Source organism: Cyclopterus lumpus, chromosome 9 (genome assembly GCF_009769545.1).
Source record: "Cyclopterus lumpus isolate fCycLum1 chromosome 9, fCycLum1.pri, whole genome shotgun sequence".
In the NCBI taxonomy this organism is placed as follows: Eukaryota; Metazoa; Chordata; class Actinopteri; order Perciformes; family Cyclopteridae; genus Cyclopterus; species Cyclopterus lumpus.
In genome coordinates this window covers 6037141-6057140 of record NC_046974.1, presented here as the reverse complement: position 1 = coordinate 6057140, position 20000 = coordinate 6037141, and the positions used below count along the sequence as shown (strand labels likewise).

Genomic DNA, 20000 nt, shown 5'->3' with positions numbered 1-20000 from the left:
TGGCGCAGTCGTCGATGTTCTCGCTGCAGTCGTCGCCGGTCCAGCCGTTCACGCACACGCACTGGTAGCTGCCGTAGGTGTTGTGGCACGTGCCGCCATTTTGGCAGGCGTTGGGCATCAGCTGGCACTCGTCAACGTCCTCCGTGCAGAGCTGACCTGCGGGTGGGGGTAAGGAGGAGGAGCAGCGGTTACAGGGCGGTGTGCATCCCAGAAACACTCCCGTTTTTTACCGACAAGCTTCGCGATACGAAGTTACTTTGATGGGATTTACAAACCTGTGAACTCTGGTTTGCACTGGCAGTTGTAGGTGTTGACTCCGTCCACACATGTGCCTCCATTCTGACACTCGTGACCCGGACAGTCGTCGATGTTATGGTTGCAGTTTTTTCCTGTGAAACCTGAAACAAAAGTGTGAAGTGTGAGCTCGAGGTTCTCATTTCTCCTTCATCTTCCCGTTTTTCAACAAGAGAGTGAAAGTAGCTCTGCAGTTGAATGCGGTCAACTGTCTTTTTGCTCCCAAAGAGAGAAGGCAGCTGTAACGTCTTGAGGTCTGTGGTAACCTCGCCGAGTAATAACACCCGCTCTGCTATACAGTTACGCAAGAGGCAACCACTGGACTGTACATGTGGCACGGCGGACAAAAATATAGATATCAAAACCCGTCCAAGACTTCACCAAAAAAACAACTTCACAATGTTTTCACAATTGTTTACTATTTCAAGTTAATTCAACAGTTTAAAAAAACGGACTGTTATCTGAAAATGTCATGAAAACATGTTTATTAGAAAACTGATATTTCTGAAAAACAGTTTGACATTTTTGGGGGGGAATATTGTGGGTGGCGGTATTTCTGTGGGGTTCTCGCAGGTCGAAGGTCAAGTTCACTATTTACGTAAGGATATTTAAGGGGGATGTTGAGTTTGTATTAAGTCGTTTTCAAGGAACCGCTTGTTATGTGTGGTCAGCGGATAAAAACAAAAGGCAAAGTTATTCTGTCCTGACGAGGTGGTGGTGGGCACGACTAAAGTCCCAGCAAGCTTTGCTCCACTCCGCTCTGTGAAAAGGATGTTGTCCTTTGACCATTTCCTTATGATAAGCCCCGATGTCTTCCTGCTCTGCCTTGCTCTCACACAGTGGACACACCAAAGCAGAAACACACACACACACACACACACACACACGCACACACGCCTTAAATGACATCATCCCCGAAAGCAGCAACTAGCAGGCAGAAGAAGCATTTATATTCAAGCTGAGCGATAAACTGACTTTAATTCAAGAGGATCGTGTCTTTTTCTTCTTCATAACAACGTCACGGACAGGAAACACCGGAAAGTGGCACAGAGGAAGTCGTCCTCCCTAATTCGCCGAAATAATTTGGGTCGAAATATAAGTGGACGGGGACAACGGTGCAGGTCGCGGCAGCAATTGTGACAAGGTCATCGCATTAATAAACGTCTCCTCCTTATCCCCGATGCCACCTCCCTACCTGGCACGCAGGAGCACTCGTAGCTGGTCTCTCCCCTCTGGATGCAGGTGCCTCCGTTGTGGCAGGGCGACGGGTTGCAGGGCAGGTAGCGGCTCTCGCAGTGCCTCCCCGTGTACTCCGGCGGGCACTGGCACTCGTAGCTGCCGACCTCGTTGATGCACAGCCCGCCGTGCTTGCAGGGCGACTGGCTCACGTCGCACTCGTTGACGTCCTGCTTGCACGTCTTCCCGGAGAAGAAGGGCGTGCAGGTGCAGATGTAGTGAGACTCGATGGCGGAGCACTGGCCGCCGTAGGCGCACGGGTTTGAGGCACAGGGGTCGGCTTGTTGGCACAGCTTACCTGAGGGCGCGGAGAAAAGGTGTTCTGGTATCGGCTTATTTTTGTCAGGGTTTCTTCTGATTTGAGAGGAGACACATCTCAGGCAAAGACATCGTTTTCTATGCACTGGTCAGTTTTGAAATTTTGAGCTACTTTGCTTCCATAACATGTACATTTGTCCAAAATTAGTGTTTTTCTTTGATCCCGGATTTATGTAATACTTTATTCCTAATAAATAGTTTTTGCTTCAGATTGATGAAGTGAATGGTACAAAAAGAACCCGGCTTTATCCAGTGATCAGATTTATGTTCTGGAAATGTGTGTAAATTAGCACATATTTCATAAGATAATGCCTTATTTGCATATTTAAACATAAATTTTCAGAAAACTTGTAATACAAAAGAATATTGCCTTAATGTAAGTGAACAACTCGGGAAGTTTCATTGCGATATCTAGCAGTTTAATTTTTTTCCCTATTCACCTAGGGTGTCTCCCTTTCAAAGATAATGTTCCACAAAAAGACAGATTTAGGATTTTGGAAGATAAGAGGCAGATCGATAGGTTGCCTATCCTGTCTATCATCTTGCAACCCTTCAGATATGTCTCATGATCAACTCCCAAAGGTAAAAACCTCTTGATATGTTATTGTTGCGCGTTACCTGACCATCCAGGTGGGCAGCGGCACTTGTACGTCTTGAGACTCTCCAGCTCGCAGGTGCCTCCGTTGCGACACGGCGAGCTGATACAGACGTTGTTGACGGGTATCAGGCAGCGGTGGTCGGTGAAGCCCAGTCTGCAGGTGCAGTTGAAGTCCACCGTGTTGCCCTTGGACACGGCGCGGCACATGCCGCCGTTTAAGCACGGCGAGCTGGTGCACGGGTCGCGGAACTGGCACCTGCTCCCCACGTATCCGTCCCGGCACCTGAGGAGACACACAGACAGGAGAGAGGGGTCAGCAACGTCGTCGGCATGCCGACTGTGACGTGCATCTTTATCTCACAGTGTTCACAGCATTTGTTCCTTTCTCGTATCTGAGACTCTACGTTTTACTGTTTCTCCTTCACAGAACGAAAAAAAAGAAAAAAAAAGAAGCTCAAATAGCTTGATCCCGCAAGAAACATGACATTTATAATTAAAGAATGACTGATTAAAAATTCTTATCTTTGGTCCTCCCCCCCCCCCCACCCCCCATTTAAGTAATTATCTATGAAGCAAAAGATCACGAGGAACCGCCGAGAAATCGTGAATACAAACAATTTCCAAATGATCTAATAACATTTTTTTTTAAACTTTCTTTCTGCATGATATATTGGTCGACTAATAAATGTCCATTCTTTCTGCATTTAAAATTAGCATCACAAAGAGGGGAATCGGTCAAAGGGAATTCCCAAACACTATTTTCGCCCATCCACTCTTTTTCAGCTGAGCACGGACGGACGGGTTCACAGGGGTAAGGCAACACTAGCCGGGGTCATCCCTTTTCTTTCCTACCGGGCTTATAAATCAGCTGCTTGGGTAACAAACTGGAATAACTATCCCTTTCTTTTAAACAGCGCCGTTTTTTTTTACAACTCGGCAACGCGCAGCTATGCTTTAAAACGGGACATTCGTCTTTCTGTTGTCTTCCCCTCTGCCAACAATGTGTTTCAGGCTGTAAAACGGAGTGGGCTGAACCGGGTGGTGGTGGTGGTGGGCAGGGGGGGGGCAAACTCCTGTGATGTTTCTCACAGGTTGAGTCATAAACGCAGCTCAGAGAGGGAGAGACAGAGAGAGAGAGAGAGAGAGAGAGAGAGAGAGAGAGAGAGGGCCGCTGCAGATCACTGGGACACATTCACACATTTACAATGAGAGGAGTTGAAGGGAGTCCCCTGAGGATACGCAAGGCTCAACAAAGAGGGGGCCACACACACAGAGTACGCACACACTCATACCTACACAGTCGTGCAGTCTTTTACACACACACACACACACACACACACTTCGTACATTCAATTGCGTGCATGAAATGACCATGAGAACAATATGTAATATCCGATTAATCTGTTTGTTTATTATGTGAAAATGCCAAACATTTACGGTAAAATCAGGGCTGGTAATTGTCTTCAAAAACATTTGGGATATTTTTGTTGAAATTATTGTTACATCCTGACAGCAATCAATGAATCCAATGCTGTGTGAAAAAAAAAGAAAAAGTATCTGTCTACCTGTCTGACCATAGAGCTGTGAGTACCGACAATAACCATGTTTCTGAGGTTAATGAGTTAATGTTGGCAACAACTTGGCAACATTATTTGCTACATTTTGCAACTTTTGTAGCAAACTTTTTGAGTTTCAGGGCAATACATTTTTTTTTAAGAGCGCTCTGGCACTCTTCTACTCTTTCCACTCAAGATTACCAACCCTAGTTTATTGTTTAATGTTGTCTCAGGAATACCGCTGCGGTGTTTGAATCTGTGAATATCTGATCAAAGGAACATTTTAAGAAATACGCTTAATCCTTTTATTCCAGTGACTTGCAGCTCTCATGTCTGTACAATAAATATGAAGCTACGGGCTAGCCGGTTAGCTTAGCTTCGGAAACAGAGGAATACAGCTAGCCTTCAAGCATCTAAAAGGTGTCTAAACACGAGCACTCCTGCAACACATTTGCCTGCTAGATTGGCAAACATTGGCAAAAGGATGTTATAAAACCAGAAAAATATCTTATCAAAGTTGTCACAATTGGGACTAGAGGTAGTTTGACCAGGCCTAGCACAGGACCGCTTCGACACAGTGTGCTCCAGTGCATTGAGGGTCCAATGCCCTTTTTGCAGCGCCATTTGACCCCAAAAACCAACAACCCCAGATCTGCCACAGTCGACACTCCCGCATCAGCTTCAGAGATTCAATACTGTTGTCAACAGCGCTAGGTGGCCATGGGAGGCTTGGTCATTACAAAATAAAAGCGTCTACTCAATAGCACCGAAGTGAAATATCTGCAGTATTTGGAATTCTTGTCCCTAATCCGTCCCTTTCTTAAAAAGTCAGGAGGCAAAAAAAAGCCGCCGGCGTGGCACCGTCGGGCAGCTCGGGGCTCTGAGAGGTGCTCGCTTTGACCCTTTTGTCAGCACTCATTCATCCCGAGGACAAGGCGGCGTCTATGCCACGTTGTTTGAGCCGCGAGCCCGACATGACTTCAAAGCACCCCACCACCCCCCCACCCCACCTCAACGCTCGTTATCCGTCCCTCCCCGGAGAGGATTTGCTTCGGCGGCAGAGGATGGGAAGAGGATGAAAAGGAAGAGACGGTGGCGCTACCCGCCAGATTTGTGGAGGATGAATTCCTGCACAGGGGGGGGGGGGGGGGGGGTAAACATTTTTATTTTAAATCACACACGGAATGTCTAGAAACCCAAATCTCTGCGTTTTATTCTCACGCAGAAAGAATATTGTGCACGAAACATCCCGCCGACATCAAAGCGGCCCTTCCCCGCAACAGTAAAACCCGCCGTCACTCTCAAATACCTGACCAGAGCCAGCAAGTCTGTTAGCCCCGAGGGCCTGGCTCCAGGACCATGTCCCCAAACGTTCCCAGGGGGGGTCCAGAATGTGTGTGTGTGTGTGTGTGTGGTTTTAGGGACAGGGTTGCAGGAACAGGCGTGTGTTTAGACGGGGTCTCCCTCTCAGGGGATTAGCCAGCCTTAGGACTGCGGTGAGGAAAAGAAAACATCACATGCTCCGCTGCCCGCTGCACAAACAGCAGTAGTGAGTGGTGGCATGTCACCGCGCAGAGCGCCTTTGGCCTGAAGATCACTGTTGCATTAAGGGTACACAAGCGCTGGCGGCAGAAGCCCAAAGTCAACGCCGTCCTGTGCAAATAAATATACATTATATTTCTTTACAAAGTCGCGGAGTCAAGTAAATTATTCAGTAAAGGGTCGAGTCATTAAATGGCCTCCGATATTGAACACTAAACCCAGATGAGGAAAAACACTTGAAACCGTAAGTAATGTAGATACTGTAGAAGACTCTTAATCTGACGTTCATACTATTCATACCTTTACTACCGCTTCCTAGTTATCCCCCCCCCCCCCCCCCGATACATATGTACGTTACACTGCTATTTGCACTTCTGGTAAGTTGCATTCCGTTGTGCAAGGAAAATATATTTTAATCTTTATCGACCCTGGTTGGTTGTTTTTAATTGACCTTTCAGCGCCACAATTGTCACGATTGTATAGGAAATTTCGCTCCAAACTGTCACATATTGTCTTTAATTCACAACTCAACCCTGATTAAATGAGATGTCTATTTTAAAAACTCAAGATCTGGCTGCTAGAGGGCCAGTCCAGTCCAGTCCCAGCGGTGGCGGGTGCTGAGGTCGCGAGGCGCCACACGAGCTCGCTGGAAGAAGAAAAAAAAGGACGCAGGGAGCAGGTGCGCATGTTAATGAGGAGACGGCAGCTGCTGCTCCCGGGCCATTCACCTCCCCCTACAACCTTCCCCCCTCCTCAACACCTCCCATCTCCCACCGCTCTGACTCCTTCCTCTGCATGGCACCCCATCCTACTACCAGGTTTATTAACTTAAGAATTAGTCCGAATTAGTCAGTTGGACTTTGTTTTTCTGAATACTATTGAGTTAGTGTGTGGTTCCCCGTTTAAAAAAAACTAATCCAAATGATATTAAAGTAAATATATTTCCAGAATCAAGCTTGTCGGGGTTGGACATTTTGTACAGTGTTGGAATCTGAATCTCCTCCCCCTCCTCCCCTCCCTCCTTTCCCCTCACTATTTAGCAGAGAAGTGAAGAGCGAGCGAGGATGATCGGAGAGAGGGGAAAGGGAGAGCGAAGGATGAGTGGGCCCATTGTTTTTCCTCCCCATTCAGAGTTGACCACAGGCCGGGCGTATTCAGCTGTTATACCTCCTCTACAAAAAAAAAAAAAAAAAAACTTGTCTCGTCTTTCATTATATAATGGCTCATCCCTGCATTTTTTTCTCATTATTGCTTTCACTTCCTCTGTTCAAAGTCGTACGGTCGCTGGCATCCGCTCGTTCCCCTCGGTGCTACTTCCTCGGGATTTATAAGTCTCGAACTGACTGCTGCTCACTCCCCCCTGAAGCCTGCGTGTCCAAGTCGCTCTGCGGCGTTTGAGGCCTAGCGCGAGGCAAAAGAAAAAGCTTCAAATCCAAACAACACACACATACAAGCGCAAGCACAAACAAAGGAGTCTGGAGAGAAAGGAAGCTGGAACTGGTTTTGGTTGGGTTTCCAAGGGGAGAAAGACAGAAAAGGGAGGGGGGGTTGCCAGCTCCGATGGAATTTGGGAGTTTTACTCTAAAGAGTCTCCCCTGTGCTGATTCTCGCTGGGCAGCCTCGCTTTCTGCGGCTCCTTTTGGGAAAAAAAGAAAGAAAAAAATCGACACCCGGCGTCTCACACCGAGGCCCGAAAGACAAACAGGGAGTCGAGACGCCGCGGCCTTCGCCTCGGTGCACGTGGACGCTCTGTGCAAACACGCTCCTGAGCCGAAGGTGCTCAACCGTAAGTCAACTGGAGCGCGAGGCTGAAGAATGCTCACAGTTTGCTCTTTAGCTTGACGAGAGCCCGTCAAATACACGCTCTCAGCAAGAGGTGGCGGTGGGTGTGGAGGGTGTGGAAGGGTGTGTGTGTGTGTGTGTGTGGGGGGGGGTAAGACAAAAGATCTTCAACGACTCTTTTATGGAGTCTCGGGCTGTATTCAAAACAAACAGAGAGAAAAAAAGCAGCTGCTTCAACAAGCGAAATCTGCCGGCCATGGCGAGCGGCGTAATCTCGACAGCAGCAGGTAAACCGGGCCGCTGGAAAAGGTAAATAAAGGAGACATGAAACGAGGGGCGCGAACCAGAAGCTGAGCAAATATCAGGCGTTTGGGGGGGGAGGTATCGTATGACGGCGGAATTATATACTGTTATTATCCTTTCTGTCATCCCTCAGTGGCCCCCCCCCCCCCCCTCCTGCGCTCACTTCTCTTCTTCTATTGCCTGCCGCGGTAGCCCGTGGCAACAGGTCCGCGACACTGATGGGATGCATAACAGGGGCCCGGGGCGGCGGCTTCGAGCCCCGCAGCAGATGTTGTGGTGACATCTGACCCTTTGGCCAGGCGTCACTCTGAAGGTTTTTTTTTTTTTTTTTCCCTCAGTGTCGGGCCAATCTGCCATCTGCCATCTTTCGGAGGTCGCACACAGACGGAGGCTTTGAACGTATAATATGTGGGCTACACATGTGCACTGTTTATAAATAAATACATTTAAAAAAACCTGGAGGGAGCGTGCAGATTTTGGCAGCTGTACAGACCTCAATCTGTATCCATTTTAAGAAGCTTAGTGAATTAGGTTGTGCATTTATACAATTATTGGGTTTTGTAAAGCTTTGTGGGAGACAGAATCGCTGTCTGGTTTCCATTGCTGTAAATGACATAAATAAGATTATTTTAGGATTATTCTTTGTTCGGCCCACCTATTTTGGATATTTAATGACAGTGAATAACTCATGTTCACTTATCTACAATAAAGTCTGATCTGGCAACAAGCCAACAGCTTCGACCACTTTACTTAGAGGTATAAGTGAACGTGAAAGCACCCAAAAGGCAGTTGAGTGCAAACAAACACAGCTCCTGGAAAGTCCACTACATTTATTTTTGTTTTCGCTTCGTACTCAGATATCTACGTGAGGATATGCAGATTTTAGAAAACTTTTTTTTTTATATATCGGTCGCTCCACTCATTTCCTTGCTGTTTGGTTCTGTGCCTGGTTTAAGTCCCCTTTAGCCTGGTCTGATCTGTTTTTAAAGCGTTGCCCTAAGGGAGGGGGGGGGGGCTCTCTCCTCCTCTCCTTTCCTCCACACTTCCATCTCTCTCTTTTTTCCCTCTCTTGTGTTTTCCCAGCAGCATTTTGTGGCTAACCGCTGTGACAACTCGGCCACCGCCGGTGGCGAGAATCGACAGCGAAATGCACGCTTGAATAATTCAGAGTCTCGTGAAATGAAAATAAGCTCTTCCACTAAAAACCAAAGTTGGCAAGAAACCCCCCACAAACGGGGGTTGTTGTTGTTTGTTGTGGAGATGAAGCCGAAGTTACTACCAAAATCACCCACCGGCGACATAAATTACAGGGGAAGCGCTGTCCCTCTTTCCCTCTCCTTAGGTCGTCCATCTTTTCCTTCCTCTCTAATCGCACAGGAGAGCTGACCTGGCCGGCCCCACATCTGGCAGCCTTCATTAGAGACCGATATGGACCCAGCCCATGGGAAAGAGTCACACTGTGTGTGTGTGTGTGTGTGTGTGTGTGTGTCTTGAGAGTCTTAGCAGCTCTAATGACTTCTGCCACTGCCGACTTTACGAGGCTGGGAACCACTTTGGGGCTTTACGGGTGTCTGAAGGTGTATCCGACGGTGCAACCGGACACTCAGGTGGTCGCCGTCGTCCGCCAGAGCCAGAGCACGCCAACGACGTGTCACGTCGCTTCATCCTCCCGGTCCCCGATAAACCAAAACCAGGATTCAACTGCCGGATTGAATAAGCGGCACAGTTTTTACATTTATTTTTTTGTGAGTTTGCCCAAACTTCGCTTTCGGCAAATTGAGTTTTTTTTTAAGGGTTGAAATGCCACTTTGGGTTGTTTTCGATATCCAATACGGTTATTGTAAAATATAAATGTAAGTATAATCTGCTCAAAAACATTGTCATAATAAACAGTAAAACAGTAAACCGCTAACGCCAGCAGATAGTTTTGGTTAAAGGAGCCGCCCAGCAGCTAAAGTTCAGACAGAGTTGACTGAGAAATCATCAGTAAATATAATGTAACACACAATGTAACAGAATATTTTTTATTTTAGCCTATATTTGTTTACATTTGAGCAAAATTGGCAGCATTAAAAGTATGCCGAATAAGCTATTATCAGTTCCTTTTTGTACCCATCAACCATAACTGGGTTACTGTAATACTGAACGTTTAAAAAAAGTTCTGGACTTGTACGTTTTAAACTGATTTAGGGACGCTTCTTCACGAAGATTATGACATCCTTGGAAAGTGTAAATCACTATTTAAACTAAATATGTGCCTCATGTCTGCCTGAATTTGAGAAAACCCCTCAAAATATGTTATTATCATCAAGTAATCCCGACTTAAACACTGCGACTTGTAAGTGTTGTAACTTATGAGGCCGAAGGAATCTTTTCCTCTGTGTGGAATAAGATACCGTGATTGTCATCAGTCTCACAATCTGCATCACTGCTTTACTGAACCACAAAGCCATCACGCTCCATTCTCCTAAATACCCCGAGAGCGAGTGTGCACCAGCGGCGACTGAAAGCTACAGAGCACACCTGGCAGACAAAGTCAATCTGTGCCTGTGTTTGAGCTGAATTGGGCAAAACCACAAGTAATCATGGGTATTATGGGGGATGCTGCTGTGCGACAGACAGGTGGTCTGGCAGAAAGAGGAAGTGTGGTTTTGGAGTATACCCCAGTGTCTTTGTCTCACACACACACACACACATGCTGTCAGTCTTCTCACTCTGCAGTCAAGGTTTATGTGATTTGTCTTGGCATATGCCAACGAGGGAGGCTCAAATATCACTAATCCTTTGCGGCAAAGTTCCCCAGCACCGAGTCACCTCGTTGAGCCAGAACACTCTTGACGATCAGCCCTCTCACCGGCCGGACTCTTGCCAACGGGGAACCCAACACCAGCGGCGGCGGCGGCGGCGGCCATATAAAAGCCTCGCGCTCTGTGTCTCTCGCTGTGCGATGATATGATCAGATACGGCACCTTTTCTTCCCTCGGGCCACTCTGAGGCTGTTTCCTGACTCTGAATGGATGCGTAGAGGGTGGGGTTGGGGGGGTGGTGGTGGTGAGGGGGTTGAGATAGACTCATCTGACCAGAGCCTGAACAGAGGTGCCATTAAGGAATCCCCAGAACAAGGGCTCACTTTCATTGAAGTGGTTGCATACTGTAGCAGTCGCCGCACATTGAATCAAGAGAGGAGCTAAAGTCTGAAAACAGCCCCCTCACCCCAACATTGAAAAAAAAAAAAAAAAAAAATCTCAATCATATAAATTATATGTTTTCACAAGAATACGGAAGAGAAGCATCTACAGAAAGAGTATTTTAGCCATGTGTCGCGGGCACCAACACCTTAAATATCGAGTTGTAAGTATTGACAGAGATGAATGCACGGACCGATTTTACTCATCTATTCTATTTGTATCTTTTGTACCTAATGTGACTAATGTGTACTTCCTTTAAAGTTCCTGGGTCGCAAGACAACAGTTAAAAGTGATTACTTTTTAAAAAGAAAAGAGCCTATTTTAATGTCTCACACTATAACGGAGTAAGTTTTTTTAAGTCTACACGTTTTGGAGAGCATTTGCTCCAGTTTTGTCTCTGCAATATGCTTGCAGGCCTCCGGTCTGGCCTCATGCATTACAAACTCGAGGACCTAAACAACCACGTGACTCCGGGGTTCAACGCGCTGTCGAGTCGCATTCGTTTCATCGCGTCGGGCCGAACCGGCGCTGAAAGTTTGTGATCTCTTCGGGCGGCGTCCGTCGTCGCCGGGACATCTCTCATCTCTCTCCGTGAGAAGAGAGCCGCTTTGATTTCGGGGGCCCATTGTGCGCCGATGGAATTCGCGAGTCATTTTTCTTCTTGGTCCAGATCGGCTCGGCTCCGTCACTGCTCGCTCCTGCTGCCAAGCCTCGGCACTAAATGAGAGGCCGACCTCTGAGCCCCCTTTTGGAGATAAACTTCAGTCGGGATCTCACAAGACCCGGGGAGGGCCCGATATGAAGAGGGAGGTGGTATTCATGGTATGGCACGTCAAGTAGGCATCTCTGTCGGACTAAATAAAACTGTGAGCATCCAATCACACTTGCTTGACGTCGACACAACACTCGAGTTCAAGAGCGGCGAAAAACCACGTCGTGTCCCCGTCGAGAATGAGGGGAAAAAAATTAATCTCCGCGGCCCGAGCTTGATACCACAAATATATCAATTAACTCGTTTGTCTTTAACCGAATGAACCCTGCGGAGGGACGTTAGTGAACCCGGGTTACTGGTTGAGCCCGAGTCGAGGATTACGCCTAAAACAGTCCAGTATAATGTATTTGATGGATCTGACCAAATAATCCCGGGGGATGACATCTGGGTTAATGTGGTCAGGGGATTGAGATGTTACATAACTTTAATTACAAACTGGGAGGGTGGAGTTTGAAAGACCAGGGAGGGTCGAAGGAAAGACGCTACCCATTTTGCATCTTTGCTGGATCCTACCGGTAACATTGAAAGTACCACAAACTCAGGCTTCACGACAACAGGAGAACATATCTTAACGTTGCTTTAAAAGAGATTTTGTGAACGATATTCATCTCGACTTTAGAACAAAAGTCATTTCCACACACGTTGGCTCCCACAACCACTTGAAACCTCACCGGCAAACGTCCCGTCGTTGGAAAACAGAGAGCCGCACGATTCTTTCAGTGTAAAATCGTTTAAGGGCCTCGAGTCATAGGAATGCACGTTAAACACGACACTAAACCAAATAGAATAGGCAAGAATGAACTGTTTTGCCTTCTTGAACTCCGAAGAGACCAGGTTCATGACTGGAAGGTAAATATGGTACATCAATGTAAGGATTAATGGACTAATCGTTAACAAGTTTCTCCAAGAGTATTTTGCTGCCTGAACTTGGAACTTGGTGAACCTAAACTCTCCCCCCCCCCCCCCCCCCCCCCCCCCCCCCCCCCCGCCACGCCCCCAACGCAGCGACGTCTCAAACACACTTTAGAACGCCGCTGCGCGCTCAAACCCTTTTGAAAACTGCGGGGACGTCCATCTCCGTGTTTAATTGGCGAAGTCTGGTGGAGGAGGACAGCGCAGGAGGCACAATGATGGCTTTGTTGCCCAATGAGGAGGAGGCGGGGAGGGGGAAGGAGGGGTGGCTGAGGGGGTGAATAACACGAGCAGACCAAATTAAGATGTGGCGGGGGGGGGGGGGGGGGGGGGGGGGGGGGGGGGGGGGGGGCCAAGATGGCGGCGCCCTGGCCGTCTTACAGTTTGGGAGCCGTGACCCCAACCGGGGGCCAACGATCTCTGCGACAGTACGGTGACACTGGCTGCTGCCGCTGCTCAAGCCCGGATGGAAATAGAGCCGAGCGCAAAGTAAGCTATTGTTGTCAAAAGTCAAAGGGAGAGTTCTGGGCAAAAGATGGAGCTTATTGGTTTACGTGTGGACTACAAACATCTAGAAATATGAAGAAAAAAGACACAACATTTTGTAAGCAGGTTAAAAAACAACCACCCGATGCCATCTGTCCAGGGGAATGAGAGAGAGAGGGAGCGAGAGAGAGCACTGAGGGCCATTGAGGAAGGGACACAATCCCAGGAGAGAGGAGGGGTTGTGGTGTGTGTGTGTGTGTGTGTGTGTGTGTGTGTGTGTGTGTGTGTGTGTGTGGGGGGGGGGGGGGGGGGGGGGGAGTAGGAGGACAGGGTCTGAGGGTCTCTCTGGGAAGCCTCACCCAGATTAGTCACACAGAATTAATCGCAGCGGAGAACAATGGTGGCCGAGCTTCTGGCAACCACAGCTGTCGCTCCGTGAAAGAAAAGAAAAGCAAGATTTAAGGGCTGCGAGAGTTTGGCTGCAGACGGGAGAGTGTGGTGGCAGTCACAGTCACACACAGACACACACACACACACACACACTCTTTCTCTCTCTCTCTCTCTCCCAAATGACCCCTGTCCTCATCAATGTCCACTCATTTCTGTCTCAGCTCTCGGACCATTTGCCTCCCAGAAATAGCAACACTGGTGTGTGCAATTTTTTCTTCTTTTTTTTTTTACAGACCTCACACGTCAACCAAAAGTCTGAGTCATGTCAAATTCCACATTCACACAAATCTCCTGTGCAGGTATTCCTCCCCACAAGTCAAGCAGACGTGGAAACACAGATGTCGAAGGCTTACTTGCACTCCCCGTTGCCATCTGGAGTTGCTTCACACCTCCCATGGTTCAAACACGACTCCGTGGGCATGGAGCATCTTAGACCTGCGGATGGAAAGTTTTAATACACCTGCAGAAACTTTTTAAGGAACTTTCAAGCAACCCAGTTTTTTGTTTTCAAATCACAGTCTATCTAATGCAGCACATATTTGTTTTCCTGGGGGTGTACAAGTGGCACATGTCCTCCTCCATAAATGTGAGGTCTAGGTGTGACTCTTGCCACCTTTTTTTTTTTTTTTCTTCTTCTGGTGAACAGGGGGGACTTGACACTGGTTTGGCAGTTGCATGCTTTCCAGTCTGCAGCTGTCCCAGAGAGAATGTGCCATTTGGGGAGTAACACAGCTTTGCAATAATACAACATTTAAAAAAAACACACACACACACACACACACACACACACACACACAAGACCGCTTGCTTTGAATCCAAACTGCAAAGCCACGAGTGTGTGTGTGTGTGTGTGTGTGTGTGTGTGTGTGTGCGTGTGTGTGTGTGTGTGTATATGCTAGTGGGGGGAATTAAGTGCAGTGTTAGCTGGACCAGTGCAGTGTCAAAAAGCATTGACTCGATCCAGTCTGCACCGCGTTTAACGATGACGTCAACGGGTGCACGAAATAAAGCAATTACAGTGGATCCCCGTGAATTTAAAAAAGCAAAGTGATGAAACCTGCAGGATGAGTCGAGAGAAGTTTGCGAGACTTCAGTCGCACTTCTCAAAAGCAGCGGACGCAACAAGTGGCACGTCGAGAGTCCACTCTTGAGTTTTAAAGAGTGTATAACCATACAATTACACGTTATGACATTATCGATCCAGAAAAGTGAGATTCGACCCCGTCCCGTCCCGTCCCTTGTCCCCCCCCCCCCCGCGCGCGTGCGCGCCACTCACCTCGTGTTAGTGCTATCAGCGACAACAAGAAAGTTAGTTTCACAAAGAAAATATGCATTCCTTCTGGTTTAAAATGGTTGTACAAATCCACGTGGGCTTTTTCATAGATCCGATAGTGTGTCTTCCTCTCCGTGAGATGAATTAAAAAAAAGAAAGAATGTGTGTTAAAAACAAAAAAAAAAGAGGGGGGGGGGGCACGCGCAGACGTTCAGGTCATCCTCCAGTAAGATCCACGGAGAGAAAGTGACAAGCACGAGATGTTGTCACTCCAGTTCCAGGGTTGGAAATGACTGGAGGGGACGCGCTCCTCCGTCGGCTGCATCTGGGGGGGGGGGGGGGGGCGTTACTCTTTACACACACACACACACACACACAAAACCACACACACACACACACACACACACACTTGTTCCCAGACAGGCACACGCCGTATACAACTCGATGAACAGATAGAGTTGTTGTTGTTGTTTTTGTTTTTGTTTGTTTGTTTTATCACTTTCTTTTTTCTTTCCTCTTTTTTTTTTTTAAGTCGCACACTTATCGTGGAGCCTAATGTTCAGAACTGCTTTTACTGTAATGTGTGATTGTTTGCTCCATGTTTTTATTATTTTTTATTTATTAGGGTCCGAGCGACTGAGAAAGTCCCTATTTGTTTTATATGTTTTACTTGTATTTTAGTTTTCTTCTTTTAGCTTTTGGGATGTTATAATTGTGTGAAGTGTCTTTGAGCATCACGAAAAGCGCTATATAAATTCAATGCATTATTATTATTATTATTATTATTATTATTATTATTATTATTATTATTATTAATGTAAAGTGCAGGTATAGCTAGAGCATTACACAAACTTAACTAACTAACATAAACAATAAGTCCCTATAATAACTCATTTCAACCTGGAAGGTTGTTCTTCAGGGGGAGGACACAGTATTTATGCATTAAATTAAAAAGTTAGCTTGAACCGAAGATGCTCTATAACGTATAACTATATAGTGGCAGTATAACTAACTGATATAAAGCTATATGTGGCTTATAAGGCAGATAATGTCTTCAGCATCCCAACTGTTGAACACTGTGAGAAGACTTTACATTTTAAAGAAATGTTAATAAGACTGTTAAATACCTCTTAGACATACAAGTATACTTTACCTACGCTTAAGTGTTCCATGTGTGATGTGACAAAGTGCATTTACTCAAGTACTGTACTTATGTTCAAGTCAATTGGCTTCACTTGTACCAGCTGCAGCCACTAATTATAATTCAGTTATAAATATATATATGATTTCTAAAATGGGCCATTTGGCTCAAGGAGTACTTTTGCTTTTGATGCTCGTACTTTTCCACTTTTGCACTCGTGTGTATTTTCAATGCAACACATTTACTTATAGTGCTTTTTTGCACTGTTGCACTTTTTCCTCAAATGAAATATCTGACACACGTGGTTATACAAAAAAGAAATACATGAAAGATTTCATTTTTAACTATATCTAACAATCAATAAACATGTAACTACTGTCCACCAGCTGAGTTTATGAGCTAACGTTGCAAAACTTTGAAACATTGTTTCAAAGATGAGCACCAACTCATTAAAATGAATTAGAAAACCTGAAACATTGTTTCGGGCCCAGTCCTGGTTTTAAAACTTTTAAGGCACCACAAAAGATACAGACTAACAAACTTCTGGTGCAAGCATTATCTTTGTTACTTCATGGAAGGTTTTTTTTCGACAACAACAACAAAAACAACAACAACAACAACAACAAATAGGAAAGAGAAACCAAATCGCCCAAATGCAGTTTTAGTCCAGAAGCTGAGCGCTTCAGTGTTTTGGATCCGAGCTTTACAACCCGACAAAAGCCTGGGAAGCAGCAGGTTTGGATCTTCTCCTACGATAAATAAATGCTGACTTTTGCTGAGTCAACAGAAACGGAAAAATTTCCCATCAGGTGGTTGTGAACGCAGTCTGAGCAGCTTCACACAGGTAAGCGGCTGTCATGCACAGGTGGGAAAGAGCGACACGGGTGACAGGTTTATTTATAGTTTTACATTTTCTAACTGCGGGTTTAGATAGAGTTTCACCTCTAACCGTTACCGGGTGACAACAAGGAGATGACAAGTGTTGAAACGTTTCCTTCCATTATGAGATTCTTCTATCGTTCGGAGAAATATGATACAAAAGTAAAAGAAATAGCAGCTTTCACACACGATGCAGCTCAAAGTAAACAAAACTGATTAGTTTTAAAGACGCTCGAGGTAGTAAATACGCTAATGCATCACGGGAAGTGTTTTTGGAGTCTGACCGAGACTAAAGGTCACGATCTTAACCTTTGCTGCTTTGATTTGGATGATAGTTATTGGAAGGCCGTCTCTCACAAGACCTCCAAATAGTGCAATACTGAAATAACTTAAATATTAGTTGTTTCCTTACGCTCATCTGTAGTAGAAAAAACGGCGGGCTCAACAGTTGATCGTTGACAAAACAACCTCCTCTCAAGCTTCACCATAACTCTGGTTTCAGCCGGTCAGCAGAACAATGTTAGATAAGGATAAAGTCATGAAACTGCGAAGGTTCAGTTTTTTTTTTTTTTGCATTCTGAGCTCTTTTTAAGCCAACGAGAAGTCATAAAAGTGTTCGGAATAATGGAAAGTTTGAACATTTATAGACCCGAACAAACTTCACCTGCGAGAAAAGCTAAAGAATCAGCAAGTAAACCGACTTGTGTGTGAACTTCTGAGTTTATGTCATTCCTGCAGGAGCCACGACAGTCCGCTATATCCTATCCCATAGTTTTTTACAAACTTTTTGAAACTAGAGGCTTTGCAGTGCCTATACCTTTTTTTTCTTGTTGCAACATTATATTAAAATAGATTAATGTGGCTTTTTTAAAGATATCCTGACAAAGACATCCTGAAAAGGCTAATTTCAATCAACTTTTCCTGAAGTTGCTGGCCGTGTTCCTCAGTCTTCATGTTGTAGCCTTTGGCACAATAGAGACTGAAAGTTGGAGCCATGACACAGTAAAGGTGTAGTTGGAGCCATGACACAGTAAAGGTGTAGTTGGAGCCATAGACACAGTAAAGGTGTAGTTGGAGCCAGACGCAGTACAGGTGTAGTTGGAGCCATGACACAGTACAGGTGTAGTTGGAGCCATGACACAGTAAAGGTGTAGTTGGAGCCATGACACAGTAAAGGTGTAGTTGGAGCAATGACGCAGTACAGGTGTAGTTGGAGCCATGACACAGTAAAGGTGTAGTTGGAGCCATAGACACAGTAAAGGTGTAGTTGGAGCCATAGACACAGTAAAGGTGTAGTTGGAGCCATAGACACAGTAAAGGTGTAGTTGGAGCCAGACGCAGTACAGGTGTAGTTGGAGCCATGACGCAGTAAAGGTGTAGTTGGAGCCATGACACAGTACAGGTGTAGTTGGAGCCATAGACACAGTAAAGGTGTAGTTGGAGCCAGACGCAGTACAGGTGTAATTGGAGCCATGACGCAGTAAACGTGTAGTTGGAGCCAGACGCAGTACAGGTGTAGTTGGAGCCATGACACAGTAAAGGTGTAATTGGAGCCATGACGCAGTAAAGGTGTAGTTGGAGCCATGACGCAATGACGCAGTAAAGGTGTAGTTGGAGCCATGACGCAGTAAAGGTGTAGTTGGAGCCATGACGCAGTACAGGTGTAGTTGGAGCCATGACACAGTAAAGGTGTAGTTGGAGCCATGACACAGTAAAGGTGTAGTTGGAGCCATAGACACAGTAAAGGTGTAGTTGGAGCCATGACACAGTAAAGGTGTAGTTGGAGCCATGACACAGTAAAGGTGTAGTTGGAGCCATGACACAGTAAAGGTGTAGTTGGAGCAATGACGCAGTACAGGTGTAGTTGGAGCCATGACACAGTAAAGGTGTAGTTGAAGCCATAGACACAGTAAAGGTGTAGTTGGAGCCATAGACACAGTAAAGGTGTAGTTGGAGCCAGACGCAGTACAGGTGTAGTTGGAGCCATGACGCAGTAAAGGTGTAGTTGGAGCCATGACACAGTACAGGTGTAGTTGGAGCCATAGACACAGTAAAGGTGTAGTTGGAGCCAGACGCAGTACAGGTGTAATTGGAGCCATGACGCAGTAAACGTGTAGTTGGAGCCAGACGCAGTACAGGTGTAGTTGGAGCCATGACACAGTAAAGGTGTAGTTGGAGCCATGACACAGTAAAGGTGTAATTGGAGCCATGACGCAATGACGCAGTAAAGGTGTAGTTGGAGCCATGACGCAATGACGCAGTAAAGGTGTAGTTGGAGCCATGACGCAGTAAAGGTGTAGTTGGAGCCATGACACAGTAAAGGTGTAATTGGAGCCATGACGCAGTAAAGGTGTAGTTGGAGCCATGACGCAATGACGCAGTAAAGGTGTAGTTGGAGCCATGACGCAGTAAAGGTGTAGTTGGAGCCATGACGCAGTAAAGGTGTAGTTGGAGCCAGACGCAGTAAAGGTGTAGTTGGAGCCATGACGCAGTAAAGGTGTAGTTGGAGCCAGACGCAGTAAAGGTGTAGTTGGAGCCAGACGCAGTAAAGGTGTAGTTGGAGCCAGACGCAGTAAAGGTGTAGTTGGAGCCATGACGCAGTAAAGGTGTAGTTGGAGCCAGACGCAGTAAAGGTGTAGTTGGAGCCAGACGAAGTAAAGGTGTAGTTGGAGCCAGACGCAGTAAAGGTGTAGTTGGAGCCAGACGAAGTAAAGGTGTAGTTGGAGCCAGACGAAGTAAAGGTGTATTTATAATCAACTGGAACCTCTCCACTGCACGCAGGTGCTCTCAATTGAGCCTGTAACACCATGTGATCAGTGATGATGTAGGCACATCCCTTTAATGCAGTGGTTGTCAACCTTTTTTCAGTGATGTACCCCCTGTGAAATATTCTTTTAGCACTTATACACTTATATTTTATTGAATATTTATTAAATAACTATCCTTTAATGGATTTTGGAATGGAGGCTAATTTTAAATATATATTTGTTTTAATCTCATGTACCCCCAGGGGTACACATACATACCCCCTATTTGAGAACCACTGCTTTAAAGGGTAAATTAATTTACTTTTTATACACATGAAAAGGCATCCGATGATTTATGTAAAAAAAAAGTAAAAAGAAATCATATAAAGTTAAATAAAAATGTAATAAAATGAAAAACCTTTACGAAGGAGGGTATTTTCTTTTTGCATGCGCACTGTAATTGTAAAGTTACACAATGCGTTGTCAAGGTTACAGTAGATAGGAGAGATATAATCAGTAGTTG

At 46.0% G+C, this 20000-nt stretch overlaps 1 protein-coding gene across 1 annotated transcript in view; it reads right to left on the bottom strand.

Annotated features, from left to right (window-relative positions):
* LOC117736154 (neurogenic locus notch homolog protein 1-like) overlaps window positions 1-15011 on the bottom strand; it is a 37998-nt gene extending 22987 nt beyond the window's left edge. The window contains 6 exon segments of the mRNA XM_034541267.1: window positions 1-156; window positions 276-398; window positions 1490-1828; window positions 2467-2729; window positions 13791-13872; window positions 14714-15011. The exon segment at window positions 1-156 is cut by the window's left edge and continues 78 nt beyond it. Coding sequence (XP_034397158.1) covers window positions 1-156; window positions 276-398; window positions 1490-1828; window positions 2467-2729; window positions 13791-13872; window positions 14714-14771 — 1021 coding nt within the window. The 5' untranslated portion in view covers window positions 14772-15011.
* Between the last annotated feature and the right edge of the window lie 4989 nt (window positions 15012-20000).